This window comes from Electrona antarctica, assembly GCF_951216825.1.
Source record: "Electrona antarctica genome assembly, chromosome: 19".
Taxonomy (NCBI): domain Eukaryota; kingdom Metazoa; phylum Chordata; class Actinopteri; order Myctophiformes; family Myctophidae; genus Electrona; species Electrona antarctica.
In genome coordinates this window covers 34,503,525-34,524,586 of record NC_136800.1, presented here as the reverse complement: position 1 = coordinate 34,524,586, position 21,062 = coordinate 34,503,525, and the positions used below count along the sequence as shown (strand labels likewise).

At 41.7% G+C, this 21,062-nt stretch overlaps 1 protein-coding gene across 1 annotated transcript in view; it reads left to right on the top strand.

The window, feature by feature from the left end:
- st6galnac5a (ST6 (alpha-N-acetyl-neuraminyl-2,3-beta-galactosyl-1,3)-N-acetylgalactosaminide alpha-2,6-sialyltransferase 5a) overlaps window positions 1-19,482 on the top strand; it is a 46,098-nt gene extending 26,616 nt beyond the window's left edge. The window contains exons 4-5 of the mRNA XM_079488984.1: window positions 14,816-14,923; window positions 18,926-19,482. Coding sequence (XP_079345110.1) covers window positions 14,816-14,923; window positions 18,926-19,181 — 364 coding nt within the window. The 3' untranslated portion in view covers window positions 19,182-19,482. The remainder of the gene's footprint in view (window positions 1-14,815; window positions 14,924-18,925) is intronic.
- The last annotated feature ends 1,580 nt before the right edge of the window (window positions 19,483-21,062 follow it).

Sequence of the window (21,062 nt, the reverse complement as noted above, 5' to 3'; positions counted from 1 at the left end):
GAACTTAGAACCTGGGGAACATAGAACCCGGGGAACTTAGAACCCGGGGGAACATAGAACCCGGGGAACATAGAACCTGGGGAACATAGAACCTGGAGAACATAGAACCTGGGGAACATAGAACCTGGGGAACATAGAACCTGGGGAACATAGAACCCGGGGAACTTAGAACCTGGGGAACATAGAACCTGGGGAACTTAGAACCTGGGGAACATAGAACCCGGGGAACATAGAACCTGGGGAACATAGAACCCGGGGAACATAGAACCTGGGGAACATAGAACCTGGGGAACATAGAACCTGGGGAACATAGAACCTGGGGAACATAGAACCTGGAGAACATAGAACCTGGGGAACATAGAACCTGGGGAACATAGAACCTGGGGAACATAGAACCCGGGGAACTTAGAACCTGGGGAACATAGAACCCGGGAAAAATTTGAAATTTGTGGAAAAAATACCAATCTTTTATGTGGTTCACTGGCTCAACACATTTTCAGATGTAGGCTCCTCACTGGCAGGTGCGTCAGTACGATACAACAGCAGTGACAACACACAGTAATGCGTGTGGGGTATAGTATATACCAGGGTTCCCCAATTAATTTTCCTCAAGGGCCATATTTTGACTAGGGAACCAGGCTGGGGGCCGAGTCCACACGTGCGAAAAATTGGGTTTTTTATTTTTTTCATGAATTAATTAAAAATTGTTCTCAACCAGTGGTCTGGGGTCCACCAGTGGTCCTTGAGGGGGTGCCCAGTTTGACATGCATAGGCTACTGACCCCCATTTAATGCAATTTATATCTGGGACACCCCCGAAAACAAAACAAAAAACTTTTTCTTTTTTTTGGGAAATTCTTCCTTGGGCCACAAGGGGGCGCTCCGCGGGACGCAAATGGCCCGCGGGCCGTCTATTGGGGAACCCTGGTATATACTATATAGTATGTATAGATGCATCAAAAGATTTATTTAAGTGCAGTACTCAAATAAATGTACGTTGTTATACTGTAAACCACTGTCCGAGGACAATAAATATACGGTCCACTGTCCCTGCGGTGTGCCCGTGTGCATTCTCTTATACTGTAGTTGGCGAATGAATTGATTTCTATGTGCAACGAATGTACATACAGGAATAGGCCCGCGAGTCAAATTCCTGCATATTTAGTGTGCTTGGTGAATAAAATGATTCTGATATTCAGGCATCACAATGTGTCTGTGAGGAGGTAGTTTATTCATAAGCTTTGGTTCAGGCAGGTGATTTCATGCCCACTGATAACAGTGATTAGGGTCATGTTTCCTCATCCACTTGTATCCCCTCTGGTTATCTCACCTCTGTGTGTGTCTGTGTGTGTGTGTGTGTGTGTGTGTGTGTGTGTGTGTGTGTGCATAGATAAAACTTCATTGATCCCTGTGGAGAGATCCAGGTGTCATAGCAGCGACAGCAGTTAGCATGAAACACAAGATATGGGTACAGTTAGGAGCGGAGAAATACAGTGTGTGTGTGTGTGTGTGTGAGAGTGTGTGTGCACGCACGTGTTTGTGTGCGTGTGCACGTGTTTGTTTGTGTGTGTGTGTGTGTGTGTGTGTCAATTGTCTGTCAACATCTAATCTTATAACTATACTTGGCCGATCAGTATCATATTTCTTGTATGCGCTGCCAGCAGGCCAAGGAACTCAATTCCTAAACATTTTTCAAATCGTTTAAGGACAGCTCACGTCAATTTTGTGAAATGATAATCACACAGCAATCATCCCTGCAGAATAGGGATGAAGTGTCGCACTAACCTCCAACCCATGGAATGTAGTGGAAACTGTGGAATTGGCCAATTGCAGACATTTGAAGTTCGCCGGTGCAAGCCCACAGTTGTGATGTTTCATCCGATCTACAGGATGATCGTGAGTGAGCCCCTCGGCTGTTTTTGGCAAAAACATTTGGTGTAGACAGAAAAAAAAGCCGTCCAAGAAGATATATAGCCAACACAGGTCCGTTTTAGTCTAGAGCGTTCAAGTGGTTAAGATGAGAAGAGTGCTGCAGTGGCCATATTCCATATTCCATATTCACATGGCAGCCCTTTGGCTCTTTCAATATATCACGCTTGGTAATACAGATTTTGCTGTCTAGTTTAGATGATGGCCACAGGGTATGGGCACTTTTATTACATTACATTTCTACCAGAAGAATTTCATTCTCAATAATCTGTCTCTGTTTCACAATAATCAAACAAATACATAAATAAATAATCAGTTTCTTGTTGAGTTATGAGAGGTTGGAGAACTGTAATTTAGAGAGTAAAGTTCTCACCCTAGTGGCCATTAATGCTTAATGAATACACTGCTATCATGTCAGAGTCTTCACTCAGAGATGTTCGTGAAGATTGAATTTGACTCCAGCTAAAGACGGACATCACAGGGGAAATTACTGGGGAGAGGATTTGGCGAATAACGTCGACATGCATCCTGCAGAATCTCAGCCTGTGATCATCCATCCATCCATCCATCTATCTTCAACCGCTTATCCGTAGTCGGGTCGCGGGGGCAACAGCTCTACCAGAGAGCTCCAAAATTCCCTCTCCAGAGCAACATTAGTGACTTCCTCCTGGGGGATCCCGAGACGTACCAAGGCCAGTGAGTCGATGTAATCCCTCCATCTGTGCCTTGGTCTGCCCCGGGGTCTCCTCCCAGTGGGACGTGCATCGAGGACCTCCATAGGGAGACGCCCGAGAGGCATCCTAACCAGATGCCCGAACCACCTAAGCTGGCTCCTTTCCAGGCGAAGGAGCAGCGGCTCTACTCCGAGTCTCTCCCGCGTGACTGAACTTCTCTCCCTATCTCTAAGGGAGATGCCAGCCATCCGTCGGAGAAAACTCATTTTGGCCGCTTGTATTCGCGACCTTATTCTTTCGGTCATGACCCACACACTTCATGACCATACTACTATAGGTGAGAGGCGAGCCTGTGATCAGCTGTTGTTTATAACAAAGCAAGGACTGTGCTTCAGTGATGTGTACAACCTCCTCTTGTCAGTGTATCTCATCACCAGTCACAGTTGTAGTTGTAGGCCCTACTGCAGCAAAAAGTATATTTATGAATTTTGTTTTCTAGTTTCATTATATAGCAGTGCTATCAGATTGAGCTATGTTTCAACCGTTTCCAGTCTGCCCTCGTGGGCAGGTTTTCATTTACGGCGTGGCACTGTACGTGGCCAAGCTAGGGTCTGTTTGTGTGTGTGTGTGTGTGTGTGTGTGTGTGTGTGTGTGTGTGTGTGTGTGTGTGCGTGTGCGTGTGTGTGTGTGTGGCAGGCTAATCTCATAAACCGCTCAGCGACAAATTTGTTGTGCCAGTAGGCAAAGGAAGTCAATCCCAGATTTTTCACATAATGGTTTAAAACTTCCATACAGGAAGTCAATGGAGGTCGGATTTTGCAGAAAATTTGAGATTTCTCACTCGTAACGGTGAAACATTACTGTGGTGGAAGTTGATCTATTCTATAATCTAAAACAGGCAGTATTTCAGCGTGTTTATAATTGGACCGTAGAAATAAGGTAGGACCTGCGGACAGTGAGACAACAATAATTGCAAATAATGTTGTTTCTACTGCTATGATGAAAATGGTAACACACCTGGCCTTTAACACACCGCTTTGCACAATTGTGAGCAACGTGATCCCACTGAAACTTAGATCCATTAAGTACTTATATTAAATACTGCTTCTAGCGAGTCCACAGACCAAAGCACTGGCAGTAGACCTGGCAAAGTGAAGCAAAAATTCAGCTTGGTCATCTTGGTCGACAAAATGTAACGTTTTGCAAACAACTCAAATTACATATCTCTGTATGAGCAGCATTCAAATCACAGTCTTGTGTACGGCGTATAGTGGCATCAGAACATAACAGCACTTTTGTAGGACTAAAGTCAGACAGAAGGATATGCACAAGGCAAGTCAGGTTAATGTAAAGAGACCTTACCAGGCCTCCAAACAATAGCACTTTGACCTAAACACTTACTGTACTTACTTACCTAACACAATACACTTACTTTGGAGACCCTGCATGGTAATAAAGACTACATGCTATCAGCGATGAGCACTAGCTACTGCACTGTAATTCTGTATAGTGGCCCATTATCAAGTGTGTTTCAGTAACAGTAATAAGTGTGTGGAAAATATCATCCACTGTACACTGTACACTGTAAACACTTGAATGCTTGAATGAGCCTCCGGTGGTCTTTTAGAACAAACTACAATTTGATTTAAGTTCATATTTTTCTTCTTCTTTATTGTGTTAGATTTGACTGGAAATGGCAATTGGATGATTTGAGGCATTTTGTTCCAAAAATGTGTTTAGCAAAAATCTACAGATGGACAGACAGACACACACACGGACGGATAGACGTACACACACACGGACGGAGTGCAAAACATACTCTCTCCCCATGCCTTCGGCCTGGTGGAGACAACAAAGCATTTTTAGGCAATTATCAAATTCCTGCACATCAAGGGAGGCATAATATGGTCCGACAAAGCATTGGTTCGAAGGAGCATTGGTCCGAGGTGCGTTGGGGGTCGGGAGAGGGTTGGGGTTAGGTTTAGGTGTGCTGCCCCGGGGGAGGTTAGGGTTAGGGTGAGGGTTTGAGGTAGGTTGTCATTCGGACCAATGCTCCGTCAGACCAAACACATGAACCCGTCACCCGCACATCAAAAGCTCAAAATAGTATTATCTTTCAGTTACCACGGACAATTTAAACAATTCAAGGAAATGCTGGAAAGCCATCAAATATTTATTCTGCCGGTAGAAAATATAATGAGTTACCTCCTTGCATTCTCCACAGACACTGGCACTATCACATCTACAATGTTGGAATTGTTTTAATGAGCATTTTGTGTACTGTGGCTCACAGTTTGATTCAGTCTCACCACATTTTGTGATTAAAGATCTAAATGGCATTCGTACTGTAGATCAACCTTTCAATTCCACAACATTTTCTGTATGTGAATTTTGTGAAGAATTAGTCAAGTTAAATAAATTTAAAAAACTGCTGGTTCAGACGACGAGCATTGTTCTACTTAAAGAAAGCTGTATTAACCATATTCCTTACAGAATAATACCATGGAGGCCATGGCCGCTGCCGTGCCCCCTTGGGCCAATTTTTAAGTTGTCAGTTCTGGTTAAGATCCCTGAAAAGTGATTATAAGTGAACAAATGAGTTTGAGTGTAAAAATGTGAAAGTTAATCTGTTCCTCCTTGCTCCATGAAAAACCTTTCGACAAAGTTTCATCCATTCACATCCACACATTTTGAGATATCCTGTTAAAACTGAAACACAGATGACAAACAGAGTGGGGTGAATTCAGATGAAAACGCTGTGAATAGCCCCTGTCTGACCCCATCTGAAAAGCTACAAATCAGGGACACATGAATGATTCACTTTCACATCCATAGTTATTATACTAGCCTTCCATTCTTGGGGAGAAGGCCATAGATACAAGAGTCTGACATTTCACATCACATTATTCATGAGCATGTCCATAAATATTTAAACAAGCAAGGGTTCATAAGTGACATTATTCACGCTTTAAGATGAAAAGATCCCCATGTCCAGCTTCTCAGATTGCTTGATGTGAAATGTTGTTTCTTTGAAACTTTTCCAATTTACAAATTGCCAGCGGAGGCGTGTAAAAAAAAAACAGACATTTTGTTTGCATAATGTCTTTTTAATTATTTTTAATTAAACAACAACTAACAATTCTAGTTCCCGGCAGTGATGGGATCAGATTGGGTTGACACATGACAGAGTCTCACACATTGTCATTATTTATCAGACTGACTGGGGACTTGACTGATTCTGTATGTGTTTAAAAATACTGTAGCAATGTTTGCTCCTTTGTTCCCCACAACAGGAGTGACAGTGATCATGTGTGGCAGCTATGTGGAAATTAAAGCCCCTGGGCAAATATCACCAGTGGTGTACGGTAGTACTCAACTCCATACTTGAGTCAAAGTAGATACTCCTAGTGAAAAGTTGCTCTGTCAAATTTGTACTTGAGTTAATATACTGGAGTACCTTCTTTCAAAAATAATATTCAAAGTATTCAAACAGATTACAGTACATTTAGAATATTAAGTAAATTAACTTTTTAACATCAATGCATTGCTTGCATTGCATCAATGCAATAATGTAGTGATAATATCATATTGACAAGCTCCACCCCCCCCCCCCACCCCTGTATAGGCTACAGTACTTAGTCACTGTCCTATGTGTGCAGGCAGGCACGCAGGCACAGGGGTGACGAAGCATGCATCACCCAATAGCTAACCTTAAATGACACAGCATGCCCTCCATGTGTACAGGGACCCGTTACGCTCTCTGACACAGGCGGGGTCTCCTCAGGCGGGCAGTGGCGATGCTTCTGTATTCTGTGGAGAATATGTATTCAAAAAATGCAAATGATGACTGTTTGCAGACACAAAATAAAAGAAAGAAAGAAAGAAAGAAAGAAAGAAAGAAAGAAAGAAAGAAAGGATAAGGGAGAAAATGCTTTTTAAGATAAATCCTTCTCTGAATTGGTCATCCCATCAAGCAGAACTGAGCAGTGCTTCAAGGTGAATGCCTGGTTGCTCTTGTCGAGGTAGGCTTTGCTACCTGCCTGAGTGCTGTTCTCCTCTGTTTTACTGGGGCGAAAACAGAGCTGCATTTTGCAAGTAGATTTGTGTGATAAATGTGATAACTGTGATAAAAATTGTTTTTGCTGTTCTCTAGTATTTTTTCCACACTGGCAAAAATGATCTAATTACATGACTGTTATTAGCTGTATGTCGCCCCCAGATATGTAGGCTATAATATAATAAATAAGTTTAAATCATATACAGTAGCTGGTGTGCGGGTTCTATCCTTGAAAATGATTTTCTGCTCTTAAGTCAGCACTCGCTGTTCATGTGTATACTATTCATTACTGCCTGCAGTGTTACCATAACAGTATATGAAAAAGTACTTAAAATAAACATAAATCAAAGTTTCAAACATTGACAGCAGTATCATATTTTGTATCAGCTATAATAAGATTCTATTTTGTAGATTAAATCAAATCTTTGGCTGATACTATGACTGGCTCATTTAAATTATTAAAAAATCACACCCGTGTGAAGTGAGTGAGGGGCGCTCTCATCATCGTACATCATCATACATCATCTCATTCCGGCCAATCACAATTTGCGTACTAACCTTCGTCATCAATGTTTGTGTTACGCAATGTTTGTGTTTACACTAATGATGTAAAATTGTCCATTCATTGTCAATGGGAATTTAATGTTTCAAAGTTTGTGCACATACACTAAAAGCTGGACATAGGAGGGGCTAATGCCCCTCAAAAATAATGAAGTTTGTTAAAGGACGACTTCACCACTACTAACATTCACCAACCTAACTTCATATAATTGGTCCTCACCAAAGGTAAAAAGAAAAAATCTACTCAGTCTGTGTAGGAGGAATGTAGACACTTCAGAAACGCTACCAGTAACAACAGCATTAGGCATTTCTATTTCTTTTTTTCAAACAAGATCGGAGAACACTGATGTCACCAAACGTGGTCTACCGTACATTGTTATTGGTTAGCGAAATACAGAAATCAGTCTAGACTGATTATAGCTTCTTTCTTTTTTTCCTTCTTTTTTTAAGCTTTGGCAGATACAGGCTATGCAAATAATACTCACTGATCTGCAGCTACTCAGACAGGGGTATATACAGTATAAACTGAATGTTGGATGATTAAAAATCCTTTAAGAGCTTTGTGGGATTACAGTCACATACTGAAGAGATGTTTGTTCAGCCTCTTCTTGAAGGCATGAACACTACTTGATGTAATGTCTCCAACAACCGCAGGGGGATCAAGGCTGTTCCATATTGTTGATATGACAATCATCCACTAATTACCTCACTGTACTGCTTCTGAAAACACTTCATCTGATGATCACACTATCACACAACACACAATGTGCATATGAGCCCTGGTATACATACCGCTAACACAAAGTGTGCAGTGTTCGTTTTCAGATTATGTCATCATCATCATGTGGTTATAGGCTTGTTTGAATACTGGTAAATATTAGGGGTGTGCTGAAATATCGATATGGCGATATATATCGATACGTCCTCCCGCGATAAATAATCGATATTGATTATTTAAAAAAAAAAATTTTTTAATTTGAAATGTTCATAATGAAGTGATGAACAACGTGTTTAGAAAAGGAGGAAATGACAGCTAAAATAAAGCAAATCCCACTCAGATTCCACAGCAACCAGAAGTACTGAATTACTGGATGGTGATTTGTCCAAAGTCTCCAAAGAGCTTTGTGGGAATACAAAATGCTGCATTTTTTCAGTTCCAAGTATTTTGTAGTTGCAGATATCGTGATATATCGTTGATGAAATTTCATACAATATATCGCAAATATCGCAATATATCGAATATCGTGATATTATCGTTATCGAGGGCCTAATATCGCGATATATATCGTATCGTGAGGAACCCATATCGTCCCACCCCTAGTAAATATATACTGTACATAAATGCTTCATGAAAAGTCAATGGGTGGGCTCAATCAAGTTTCTCTACAACTCAACTGCGAGTGTGTTACTGGCTCCAGAGAGCCAGCTTCTCTTTGGGCACCAGAGGCTAAAATCTTTGGCTGCGACTTGTAGTGATTATAGACAACAATAGACCAATCCACTGGAGTTATGATATTACGTTATTGCTGTTGTTGCGGAAATTGCTGTTGATGATATTCCTATTTATTTATTTATAAGCTTGATTTCATTTGAAGGTTTAGACAGGGCTTCGGAAAGACAGGGCATTTATTATTGCACCAGGGCCCATGGAACCAATTCAGTATGAGATGGTAGAATTTCATAAAATCTTTTCTAAATCCGTTGACATAATATTGCCTTTATTATGTCAGACATAAAGCTGACACATTATGAAAGAAGTGATTTTGATTGGAATGTAGTGCAGGACTTTGAACCGGTTCAGCAGCCAGGCTGTCTTTCTGTATTTAATAAAGCCACGGATATTACATCTCTATCTGTTCACAATAAGGGTTTTACTGTATGTTTGTGGGACATCTAAATGAGATGTAAAAATATATATATATCTAAGAAATATAATGTAATATATTTGAATAGCCTATGTTTTAGTCTTGTAAACGGTTCACTTACTGTACACTTAGCATGCAGAGTTTGCATGCAAACATACAGCATACACTGCTGTATTCTAAAGAGGGTCATAGGCTATACTATGTCATGTATATAAAGAGCTTAATTATCCAGAGTTACTACAGCACTGTGCTCTGTGTGTGTGTGTGTGTGTGTGTGTGTGTGTGTGTGTGTGTGTGTGTGTGTGTGTGTGTGTTAGGCTGCGCAACAGTGACACTTGGTGGTGAAAAATAACCAAACGATATTTCCGTTCTCGGACGGACACAGCCAGCCAGCCAGGGACACACATAGCTCCTCAATGTAGGGGTTGCACCACTCAAAAAAAAGAAAGAAAAGATAGATAGATAGATAGATAGATAGATAGATAGAGAAACACCTACAAATATATACCGTATATCCATATTTGGGCAAGGTTTCCGCCAGATCCCAGACCCATTGACTTCCATTATAAAATATTTCCCAAAACAGAAATTTGTGGAGGTTCTTCCTCGGCAGCCCGCGCAAAACGATTGGCACAAATCAGTCCGGCGGTTAGAGTTCCCCCCGCCCTCCTAAAGGGCGTGGTCGCGTGCACACATCTCCTGGGTGACGGAAGACTGCTGGGCGAGCGCTGGCGCTTTGGCATGGGGGGGGTCAGATCAACATATGGAATGAATTGTAAAAGGGTTTGATGAGATCAGATGAACATCTAGAATGTCAGAACAGGAAGGAGTAGTGGGGAAGGATCAACATATGGAATGTCAGAACAGGTCAGCTCCATATATGGAGATCTAAGGGTTTGAGGTTAAAGGTCAGATGTAGAGTTGCTGGCCGGCTCTATATATGCAGATCTAGGTGATGATCCAGTCTTCTCCATGTATGGTTATCCAGGGTTAGATGAGGTCAGTGTTGTGATCTTCATACAGTATATGGAGATGGCCATATATGGTGGCGTGATGTGTCATGAGGCGTGACCGTATATGGCCTCACGTGATGTCACGAGGCGTGACCATATATGGCATCAGTGACTAACTAACGGACGGACGGAGATGCAGGTTTTCATAGTAGGCTAAATGCGACCTATGGTGGTTACTACTACTACTACTACTACTACTACTACTACATTTTGTTCTCACCTGTTTAGGGAGAGACGTTATGTTGGAGTGGGAAGAAAAGAAAAGTTTAAATATTGGCTGAAACTGCCTGAAAAAAAACGAAAGCAGTAAATTAGTTTTCAAACCCTGTTAGCGAGTGGCTTTTTACCCATCTTAACCTTCCATTCCCTTTTCAATATTACACGTTTTCTGCCAACTTTCATTACTTCTCGCTGGCAAACCCCAAGAATCGGGCAGCCTTATAATAGATAGATCATTGAAGCGCTGAATCCAAGTCATTTGCCAGCTATCTGCACTGTATGCAGACCATGACTTCTCTCTGATTAAGACTTTGATCATTTGACAGGGTTCATTTGTATCCGTCGATATGTGGGATGGATTTGTATTTTAATGAAGCCGTGAGGGGAACTTGAATGATCTTGCAGTCTGAAAAATCGACCTCTGGATTTAAATAAATCTTTATTCTGCCCATATTAATCTGACAAGGGATTTGATGATTTCTCATCAAAATGTATCATAATTAGGCAAGAAATGGCAATTATGACAAATGTGGCTTCTCAGGTTTCTCCTTCTATAGCTGGACCCTGAAGTATTCCTTTTCATTCCTTCCATATGTCTTTTCTTTCTTTCACCCTTCTGGCTTTATTCTTCCGCTTCTTCCCACCTTTTCTCTCCCTGCATTCCCATCATTCTCTCCTTCTCACCTTCTCCTCTTTGCCCCTTTCCCCACGCTGTCCTCCTTGCTGTCTTCGCTTCATACTGTAGTGTACCCCCTCGGGGGGTCGCCAAATTATGTTGGAGGGTCCCCAAATTATTTAAAAAAAAAAAAGAAGTTTTTTATTTTTTTATTTGTTTTCACGATTTTTCAAAAATAGCAGACCTACAAGCTGGTAGCGCGCCACTCGGTGGCGCGCTACGAGCTTGTAGATCTGCTATTTTTCAATAGCTAAATTATAACAATGCTTAAAACACCAAAATGGGTTAAGGTTATTGTAGCAGTCAATTTATATTGGGGGTCGGGAGGGGGCGGGGCGGGGGTCCCGAGACATTGCCAAAGCATTTCCAGGGGTCCCCGTGTAGTATATTGATTGCCATTATTTGTCATATATTGAGTGTCCAGGAAGCACTTTTTACCCTGTTGCATAAATGATTGGAGAGGCCAGGCATGTCCTTATTTCTGTATCATTTTATTAAGGACAAAGCTTAGTTACCAAATTCATGATCAGTCAACTCCAGAGCCATCCTAGAGCAGTCATGTCATAGCTGTCCCCGACCTCATCTGGAACCTGGCTACAGATCTCACTCTGACTGACTGGATTCTCGACTGACCTCTCTGACTGGATTCTGTGGATTCTCACTGGATTCTCCCTGGATTCTGGATCTCCGCACATTTGAGACCCTCTTTATAATTCTCCCCAAATAGTGCATGTAGGGTGTGCACCCCAACGCCCTTGTATGTGTGTACGCATGTGCATGTGCGTCCCCAGACCACCGCATACTAAGTAGATGGTCACTTCTATAGATTATTAACACAATGGTATCCACGGTTTAATACAATAGCCTTTACAATTTCATAGCAGACCTTTTCAACTGATCACATAGGCCGTTCTTGGAATGTGTCTGTGGGCCAGCTAATATCAAACCTCTCAGAGCTCACATGCAGAAACTCAGTCAGTGCAGGTTTGTCCTGCATAAACAGTATATGACATTATACAACATTATATGGATATTTCATCGTAATGTGGCTCTGTAATATACGACATAGTCCTCCCTTGACACATGAGACAACATGTGTCACAAACTTATAGGAAGGAGCCACATTAGAATCCCCCCTCTGGCCGATACATGACTTACTTACTGGAACATCAGCAATTCAAAGAAATCACACAATTACAATAGAATCCAAAAATACCCTCAAAAGTTTCCAGCATTCAAATTACTTAAAATCATCACCAGTGATCTTCATTACATTTACATCCTCATCATCAGTATGCTTGACTCTCTCTGTGTTTACTTCATTACATTTCATTTCATCATTTTCATTTTAACACAAAAACACAGTAAAAATCGTTTACACCCCAATAACTTCTCTGTAGTATAATCCCTATCACTTTCAACAATCACATAACTCAAACATGAATAATGGCATAAATGATTAGTACACATATCTGACACTTAACACAATACATTGTCGCTTCTCCAACCCCTTTTGCTTTACTCAAAAGCACTCCAATTATAGATCAATGTGTGTTATAACCTTTCAATCGTGACATCTAAAACACCTAGCTTCAGTTAATGTCATGACTAAATTATAGCTATAATCATCCAATACTATTGACCCTCAAAAGTTTAGTTCTCCTTTAGGACATGCAGAAATTATCCATACATTATTTCAACCCTCCATATTTCCAAGGCCGGGGAAAAACATCAGATAACATCAGATACAACCCCACTATTTTCAACCCAATGAACGATAACGGTACAAATCACATCTGAGTATCAGCATTAATCCCTCACAACATGCAGCTGATTCACAGATCAACTTCCAACACATATACGTCAAAAAACAGAGTAATCTACATAACAATAGATAATTCCACAGTCTTGGCCAAATACCTTCATTGACTTTTCCCCATTCACAAATTTAGTTGAATAACAATACGCCCTTTATCTAATCTTAGGACGGATTACACTTAAGCGTACGGCAGGGCCACTACCTCTCGTCTAACAAAGAGACATCTACTAATATTATTCCGGTACACATTATTATTCATTTTCCCAAATCTAGGCATATTCATCCCCATCAAGTCAATTTCTCTAATTCAAATGCCCTACGACAAAACCATCAACATACATGCCTATTATGTTGAATTAGACAAACACAGACACACATTTGAAATCAGATGTAACGATATTCATCTGATATAAAGATTCTTCTGTAACGTTGCCCCTCTCGTTATCTCACGTCGACTGTTCCTTCAGCCAGCATGGCCAAATGAGGCTGCCCATGTCAACAGGTTATATGCATGATGCAGTGTCCTGATGCACCGCACAGTTGTTGTCGAGCTGTCCTCTCTCCCAAACTGAACTGACTTCTCCATCTCCCCTCTTTCAGACATGACAAAATGACTGAAAATGAGAAGTTGACGCCCGTAAAAGCCACTGTAAGCCTTTACAGAGTAGGCCACTGCAAGGCAGAAACTCATGCTGCAAAGTGATGCGTTGCTGGGAGCCTGTAGAACTGTTGAATTGAGCCGAGCCTCCTCCTCTCGGTGTCCGTGGCCGATGAACGCCTCCCTTTGAACACTGAATCGCCGAGCCGAGCAGAGTAGAATGGACCCCCCTCACGATCGCTGCTGAAGAGGTGACGCTGGTGGTGCTCGCTGACCCCTGACTGCAGCCCCTCTCTCCGGCCGTCTGCTGCCGTGGTGACGAAAACCATGGTGATGACGACGCACACCACTGCTGAAAGCCGCTGGTTGACTGTAGCCGTAGCAGAGACGATGACGGTCCCCGCCGAGCAGACTGAACTAAACTTAAATCCTCAATTCCAATAATCCGAATCCCTACAAGTTGTCATGGCCTCCCAACCACTCAAACAACAAGGCGAAGCACTCCCAGACACACTCCGTGACAAAACAAAGTTCTTTTCCTCAATCCGTCCCAGAGGAGCAGACTGCCCCCCCGAGCGCGAACAATGAGGCCACGATCTAGCTCGCCATTATTTGTAGTGTATTGCCATTATTTGTCATATATTGAGTGTCCAGGAAGCACTTTTTACCCTGTTGCATAAATGATTGGAGAGGCCAGGCATGTCCTTATTTCTGTATCATTTTATTAAGGACAAAGCTTAGTTACCAAATTCATGATCAGTCCATTCAAGAGCCATCCTAGAGCAGTCCCCTCATAGCTGTCCCCGTCCTCATCTGGAACCTGGCTACAGATCTCACTCTGACTGACTGGATTCTCGACTGACCTCTCTGACTGGATTCTGTGGATTCTCACTGGATTCTCCCTGGATTCTGGATCTCCGCACATTTGAGACCCTCTTTATAATTCTCCCCAAATAGTGCATGTAGGGTGTGCACCCCAACGCCCTTGTATGTGTGTACGCATGTGCATGTGCGTCCCCAGACCACCGCATACTAAGTAGATGGTCACTTCTATAGATTATTAACACAATGGTATCCACGGTTTAATACAATAGCCTTTACAATTTCATAGCAGACCTTTTCAACTGATCACATAGGCCGTTCTTGGAATGTGTCTGTGGGCCAGCTAATATCAAACCTCTCAGAGCTCACATGCAGAAACTCAGTCAGTGCAGGTTTGTCCTGCATAAACAGTATATGACATTATACAACATTATATGGATATTTCATCGTAATGTGGCTCTGTAATATACGACACCCGGCCAAAAACGGTGAGAACCCCTGCTGTAGTGTAATGTACTGTACCTCCTCTTTCCACATCTCAGCCCTGTCTAAACAATCCTCTCCGTCTCTCCTTTATGTGCAGGCGGGTCTCCAACTCATGGTTGAGTACAGGCTGGTTCACCATGACCATAGCCCTGGAGCTGTGCGATAGAATCAACGTCTATGGCATGGTCGCCCCCGACTTCTGCAGGTATGATGTCATCATCAGCAACGTAATGTTAAAAACGTAACTTGTATGAATAGACACAGACTAAACAGACTAAAATAAAAATGTGCTGTATTATAGAGTCCACTCATGACCACACATTCAAATAGTATTATTCAAATAATATACTATAGTCCTGTAGCCAAAGGATGATACAAATAGTATATTATAGAAATAATATAATATACAAAAACACTGAAAGAAAAAGAAAAATCAATGAAATTGAATGTCATGGAACCTTTAAAATTAGGTGATTCTAGGTTAGGTAAGATCTCCGTCCTGAGGGGAACAAATTAAACTGGCTTTGTAAAGGGTGCTAGGAGTCCAATAAGATTGCCTGACCTTTCTGTGTGGCTCTAGCTTGGTGTGACGTAACAAAGATTGTATAGATTCTCACCAGTGACCTATGGAACACCTTCACAAGTTTACTCAGCAAACATGCACAAAAGTATAAAAATACTTTCAGCTGAGATTTTTTTTTACAAATAATATCAGTTAATCTAAATCAATTTAGCATGGATAGTCTAATGATTAGACTGGCTTTTCTATTCATTCAGATTGATTAGTCTCTAATCAATCTGGATGAATAGAAAAGCCAGTGCAACAGACCATTGATGAGATGCCTACAAATCTATAAAACCCACATAGCCTTTTCAAGGTCAATTTACAATTTATACAATTTAGGCATTTAGCAGACGCTCTTAATCCAGAGCGATTTACATTAAGCAATAACAAAAGCATGGCATACATCACATATATAAAAAGTAGTTATCATGAATCATGCGTAAACTAAGAACGTAACAGTGGAGTATCTATGTAAACTATACATACTATACTATATAATATATTATACATGTGTACTATAAGGTGCTATGACTACATAAAGTGCAATTCTAGAGCTGTCTACATAACAAGCTATAAGTCTGTTTAAAATACTATCTAAGTCTACATAATGTGCTATCTAAGGGGCAGTGAGCAGTGAGCAGAATATAAAATAGTGAATATGGAATCTGAAACTGATGGGAGAAAAGTATCCTGGTAATCATTATCATGTGTCTTCTGCAGACCGATCTGGCCCCAAGCGCTCATGAGCATTTCGCAGAAAAATCAAAAAGTGGAAGAGCCAATCAGTGTCTGCGCTCAGGCCCATGATTGACAGAGGCTGATTGGCTATTGCACTATATTTCTTCGCCCACCCAGCGCTTGGGGCCAGACAGGTCTGCAGAAGTCACATGATAATATGAATTCATGCAACGAGGATGGCTAGGAGACAAAGGGCTATATAAGGAATGTTTATAAAGCTAAGGCAGAACTTTTTATTTGATTGTGATTATTGATCGTCTCATTCTGGCCAATCACAATTTGCGTCCTCACTTTTCCGTCTTCACTTTTGTCTTCAATGTTTGTGTTTACACAAACCCGGAAAGCTGGGAATCGGAGGGCTAGCACCCCTCAAAAATGCATATACTGTACATGTACCTACTTTATTTCTGAACATACCTGTTAGAAGGATATAACATTTCCATTGTGGTCCGTTGAGTGCAAATGTGTGTGTAAACTTACTCATTACAATAATAAATACATTCATAAAACTTATTAAAATAGCAACAAAAACAATTCCAGCCAGCCAAGAAAAAGAAGGAAAACTTAACTAATGATAAAGACAGGCTGATGCAGTAGATTATACGTATATAATATGCCAAGCTGACCTGTTGCTAATACATTATATTTAGGGGTCCTTGACATGAAAACATTAACCACTGGTTTGTAGCACCGCCAGGTGAGGTTGTCTTGGTTCCGTGATTCAATTTAATTCGCTCTGCACATAAATCAATCTATCACTCTAGAGGGCAGAATTACTTAGTAGCTTATAGGTCATACAGACTCGGCAGGAGTCCAACAGCAAAGATTACAAGAGGGCTCTGAGAGAGAGAGAGAGAGAGAGAGAGAGAGAGAGAGAGAGAGACATTTTTGGCTGCAGTATGATTTTAACCTTCAACCAAAAGTGTAGGATCTGGTCATATAATGCATATGGGCCAGTCTCATCCTACCTCCAGAGAGGGACGGATAAATAACAAACTGCCAACTCAACTTTGCTATGAAATAAGCTTTCGATACATATCCAACATGTCAGATCTGATAACCAAAAACGCGTGCTTGTATAATTCAAATGGTCGTAACTCTCATATTAAATATACTACATTATGTTATGTTTTTCAATTGCGACTGCAATGATATAAAATACAGTACATAACATTTAGAAAAGATTATTAGAACATACTGTACATCTCTCCACTGATTAGGATCAAAAGGAGAATTAAGTCCCTTTATGTGGAGAGACTCGCATTTTACACTGCAAAATGATTCCATACCGATTATTTCCATTGCAAAATGATACAATACAAAGTCAAACGATACGATATTTGCTGTTTACATATCGATATACTTTTTTTTAATTCAAATAAAATTTTGATAGTTACTATATCGTTACTCCCCTAATGCTGACATATCTGTCAGGCTAATCAATTCCTTACTTTCTGAGCAAAGTTCTTATTTTTTTCCCTCAGACTGTATAGTCCCACATCTACAGTACATGATGTAGTGTATGCCTTCTGTAAATGCAAAGAATTGTGGGATAGGCATAATTGACATTTTCTTGTACTTTGCTCCTAGCAGCTAAATCAGCCAGCCTCATTAGTAGAGTTTTACCGAATGTACCACAGCCTGTTCCAACTCAGCCAACACTCATAAAGGAAACTCTTAATACAGTATTTTCCATGAACTCACATACGGTACATAATGTAAAAATAAATCGATACAGCTTTGTTGCAGGCCATAATTGAGAGTATTATTTCACATTCATTGTTCAGGCAGGCAATAATTCAAGCGTGCATGATCATTATCAAGAAGGAATACCAGTTTATTCCTCCTGAATAAAATCATTAGTGAAAGTTCTCATAATAAGCCGAGGCGAGTGTATAATTGTTATTGGTTACTGTATGACTGAGATACACAATACACAAAGCAATATTAGCAGGCATAACAAAACAGACCACAGTCTGAGGTATAGCCTACTATAACAATGTAGACATTTACAACTAATGAGCTTCGCTATAGTCAGTAATAGTAAATATATCACTGCTACAGCATCAGTTATAAAACAATCACACTTGCTGTGAAGGGGCGCCCACTGTGGCTGCCACATGAGGTCACTGCTTAACGCAAACAGCTGGTGTCCTGTTTGGGGGGTGCTGTTTTTAAGCAAACATAAAAAGTCCCTAGACTTGGCTGCCACATGATGTCATGAGTGGTGCTGTTTTTTAGGGGCGCTAGCCCCTCCTATGTCCAGCTTTGAGGGTTTGTGTAAACACAAACATTGTCCTAACACAAACATTGAATGCTGTTGACAATGATTGGCCAGCTTTGAGTGTTTGTGTAAACACAAACATTGCGTAAACACAAACATTGAAGACAAAAGTGAAGACGCAAATTGCGAAAAAAGATTGGCCAGAATGAGATGAAGTATGATGATAACACTTCACACGGATTTTCCTATACACAGGTTTAATGTTTGTCTTGTCTAGACAAAAAAATGTAAACGCCATTGACAATGGACAGAGTTTAATGTTTGTTTTGTCTGTCACTGACCAAATCGGCATATGCATGTCAGAGGAAAACCTCCGCCAATAATGGACCACGATTCTTATAAACTGCTATTTTGTGATGTTAAATTGATGTTGGTAAAGCGCGCCCCTCACTTCACACAGGTGTGATTTTTTAAAAGTCCATATGACGTAATCTCTGAACGCCAGACGTTGCTAAGAAGCTGTTCAAAACTGTATCTAAACAATACAAGTGCTCATTCTCTTCTTTCTCGTTCTTGTCTTGCTTTCTCTATCTGTCTGTCTGCCCGCCCCCCCCCCCCCCCCCCCCCATACACATTCTTCTTCCCGTCTCTATTCTTCCTTCTGTCCCGGCCTCCCCCAGAGAGCCCCAGCACCACTCTGTCCCATACCACTACTACGAGCCCCGCGGGCCGGACGAGTGCGCCATGTACATCTCCCACGAGCGTGGCCGGCGTGGCAGCCATCACCGCTTCATCACGGAGAAGCGGGTCTTCGCCAACTGGGCACGGACGTTTGACATCCACTTCTACCAACCCGACTGGAGCCCCTCGCCCCTCCCTGCCAACGCCACCACCTCCCCGGAGGCAGCATCCCCCCTGGCACCCCGGCAGACGTGACCGACAGGAGGCACCACGGTGAACGTGGAAGAGGTTCTTCCTCGGAAGGGTCTGAGGATTGTTTGAGGATGGAAAGACCATGCTGGTGCTCTTGTATTCAGAGCCGATCCTGTGTACGTACAGTGTATACTAGGATAGGACGTGCGATAGCATTCGATGCGGAAAAGACTGGTTTGTGTGAAACTGTGGACCTGGATGATGTCAGAGGCGTCATTTCAGAAAAAAATATAGAGGGTGGCAAAAAAACACTGAAAAGAAAACTGCTAAAATAGCAGATGTGCAAGCGTGTCATGATGCAACACATTGTTGCATCATGCGGCAGACGTGAGACGGTGAGCTTGTAGATCTGCTATTTTTTATGTTTTCAAAATGTTCGCCTATAATGCATGGCCAAAATGGGACGTGGCTAATGAATGTATGTGTACAGAGAAGAACACCTGTCTCACATGCTATGTGTCACATCATGGCACATGTAGATGGACATGGTGTGGAATGAGATGCACTCAGTGCCAATCTAATACGAGAATCATGTGCAAACATATGCAATGCATAAAATAACTGGATTTGAAGTTAAATGCGAACACATTAGGGGTGACAATGGCCATCCCCTGGGAACCCAAATGACGCCGCTGATATCATCATCATGGATGATGGGAGCCTTGAGCTGAAATGAAATGAAATGAAATGATTACTATATTTACCCAGGGTATCTGGGCTAAGCTCAAGAACTTGTTTCCAGCCAGGCCCTGCTCATAGAACATTTCATCGTAGTGGTTCAATGCCTTGTTCAAGGGCACTTCAGCGGTGGTAATTTTTAACGTGTCGGACCGCTGATTCGAACTGGAGACCTTCCGGTATCAAGACCGATCCGCAATCCGTTCGGCCACCGCTGCCACTAACTCTTGTTTTGTTCTGTTGAGCCAGAACTGGTTCGAAGTGAAATGTCCCTGTTTTGGACTGTTTGGACTGTCCTGATCTGGTGTGTTGTAAGACTGTGAGTGATACGTACTGTACAAGCTACATAAAAACATTGTACCTTCCACACTACTAAATGCATGTTAAACTGTGGAAATCTTCAAGGTTGTTTGTGTGCCTACAAGTACAGTACCGTGTGCTCATGTACAGTATGTGTCATGTACTTTACAGTTACCAGAGATACCACAGAGTGAACAAACGTTTAGTTTGGGCTCAACACAAAGCCTGTGACACAAAAGGATTCGGGACACGTACCTACAAAGACATTAATAAATAAATGCATTGCCATGCTGCAGTACACTGTCATTTAATTCAAACATGGTCTTATTTGACATCCTCTCATTGAGAATGTATGAATTATCCATGCTCATACATTATGTTGGTCGGAGGGCTTGAAGGAGAAGGTGAAAGGACCGTTGAGTCCATGGACCCTGGTGTAGTGTGACACTGGTTCACACTTGTCAATGACGGAGACATGAATCATTTAGCCATCCCTCTAGATGCCTGTCAAACACGTACACGGTATGCTCAACACGTTTCATATCACGAGTCAAACTCTGCAAGAGAGCACTTGTATCACAATACTGGGAAATGTCACACACATGCATGCGTGTGTGTGTGTGTGTGTGTGTGTGTATGAGACAGTGTCATCCTATCTGCACCTACAGAAGCTAGATGTATGTGCCGTGAGGCTTTTGTCAGATCCTGTCAACAGCTAATGGGGAAATTTATATAGCTACGAGCTGGATTGTCGTGGAAATGCAGCGCCATGTCACACAAGACAAGCAGGAGATTAAGATTGAGAGTGCGGACGCCACAGGGGCATTTATCCAACTAAATTCAAACGCTGCTGCCGCTGCCGTGCTTCTCCGTGCCTTGCAGGAGAATGGCACACATGTTATTGCG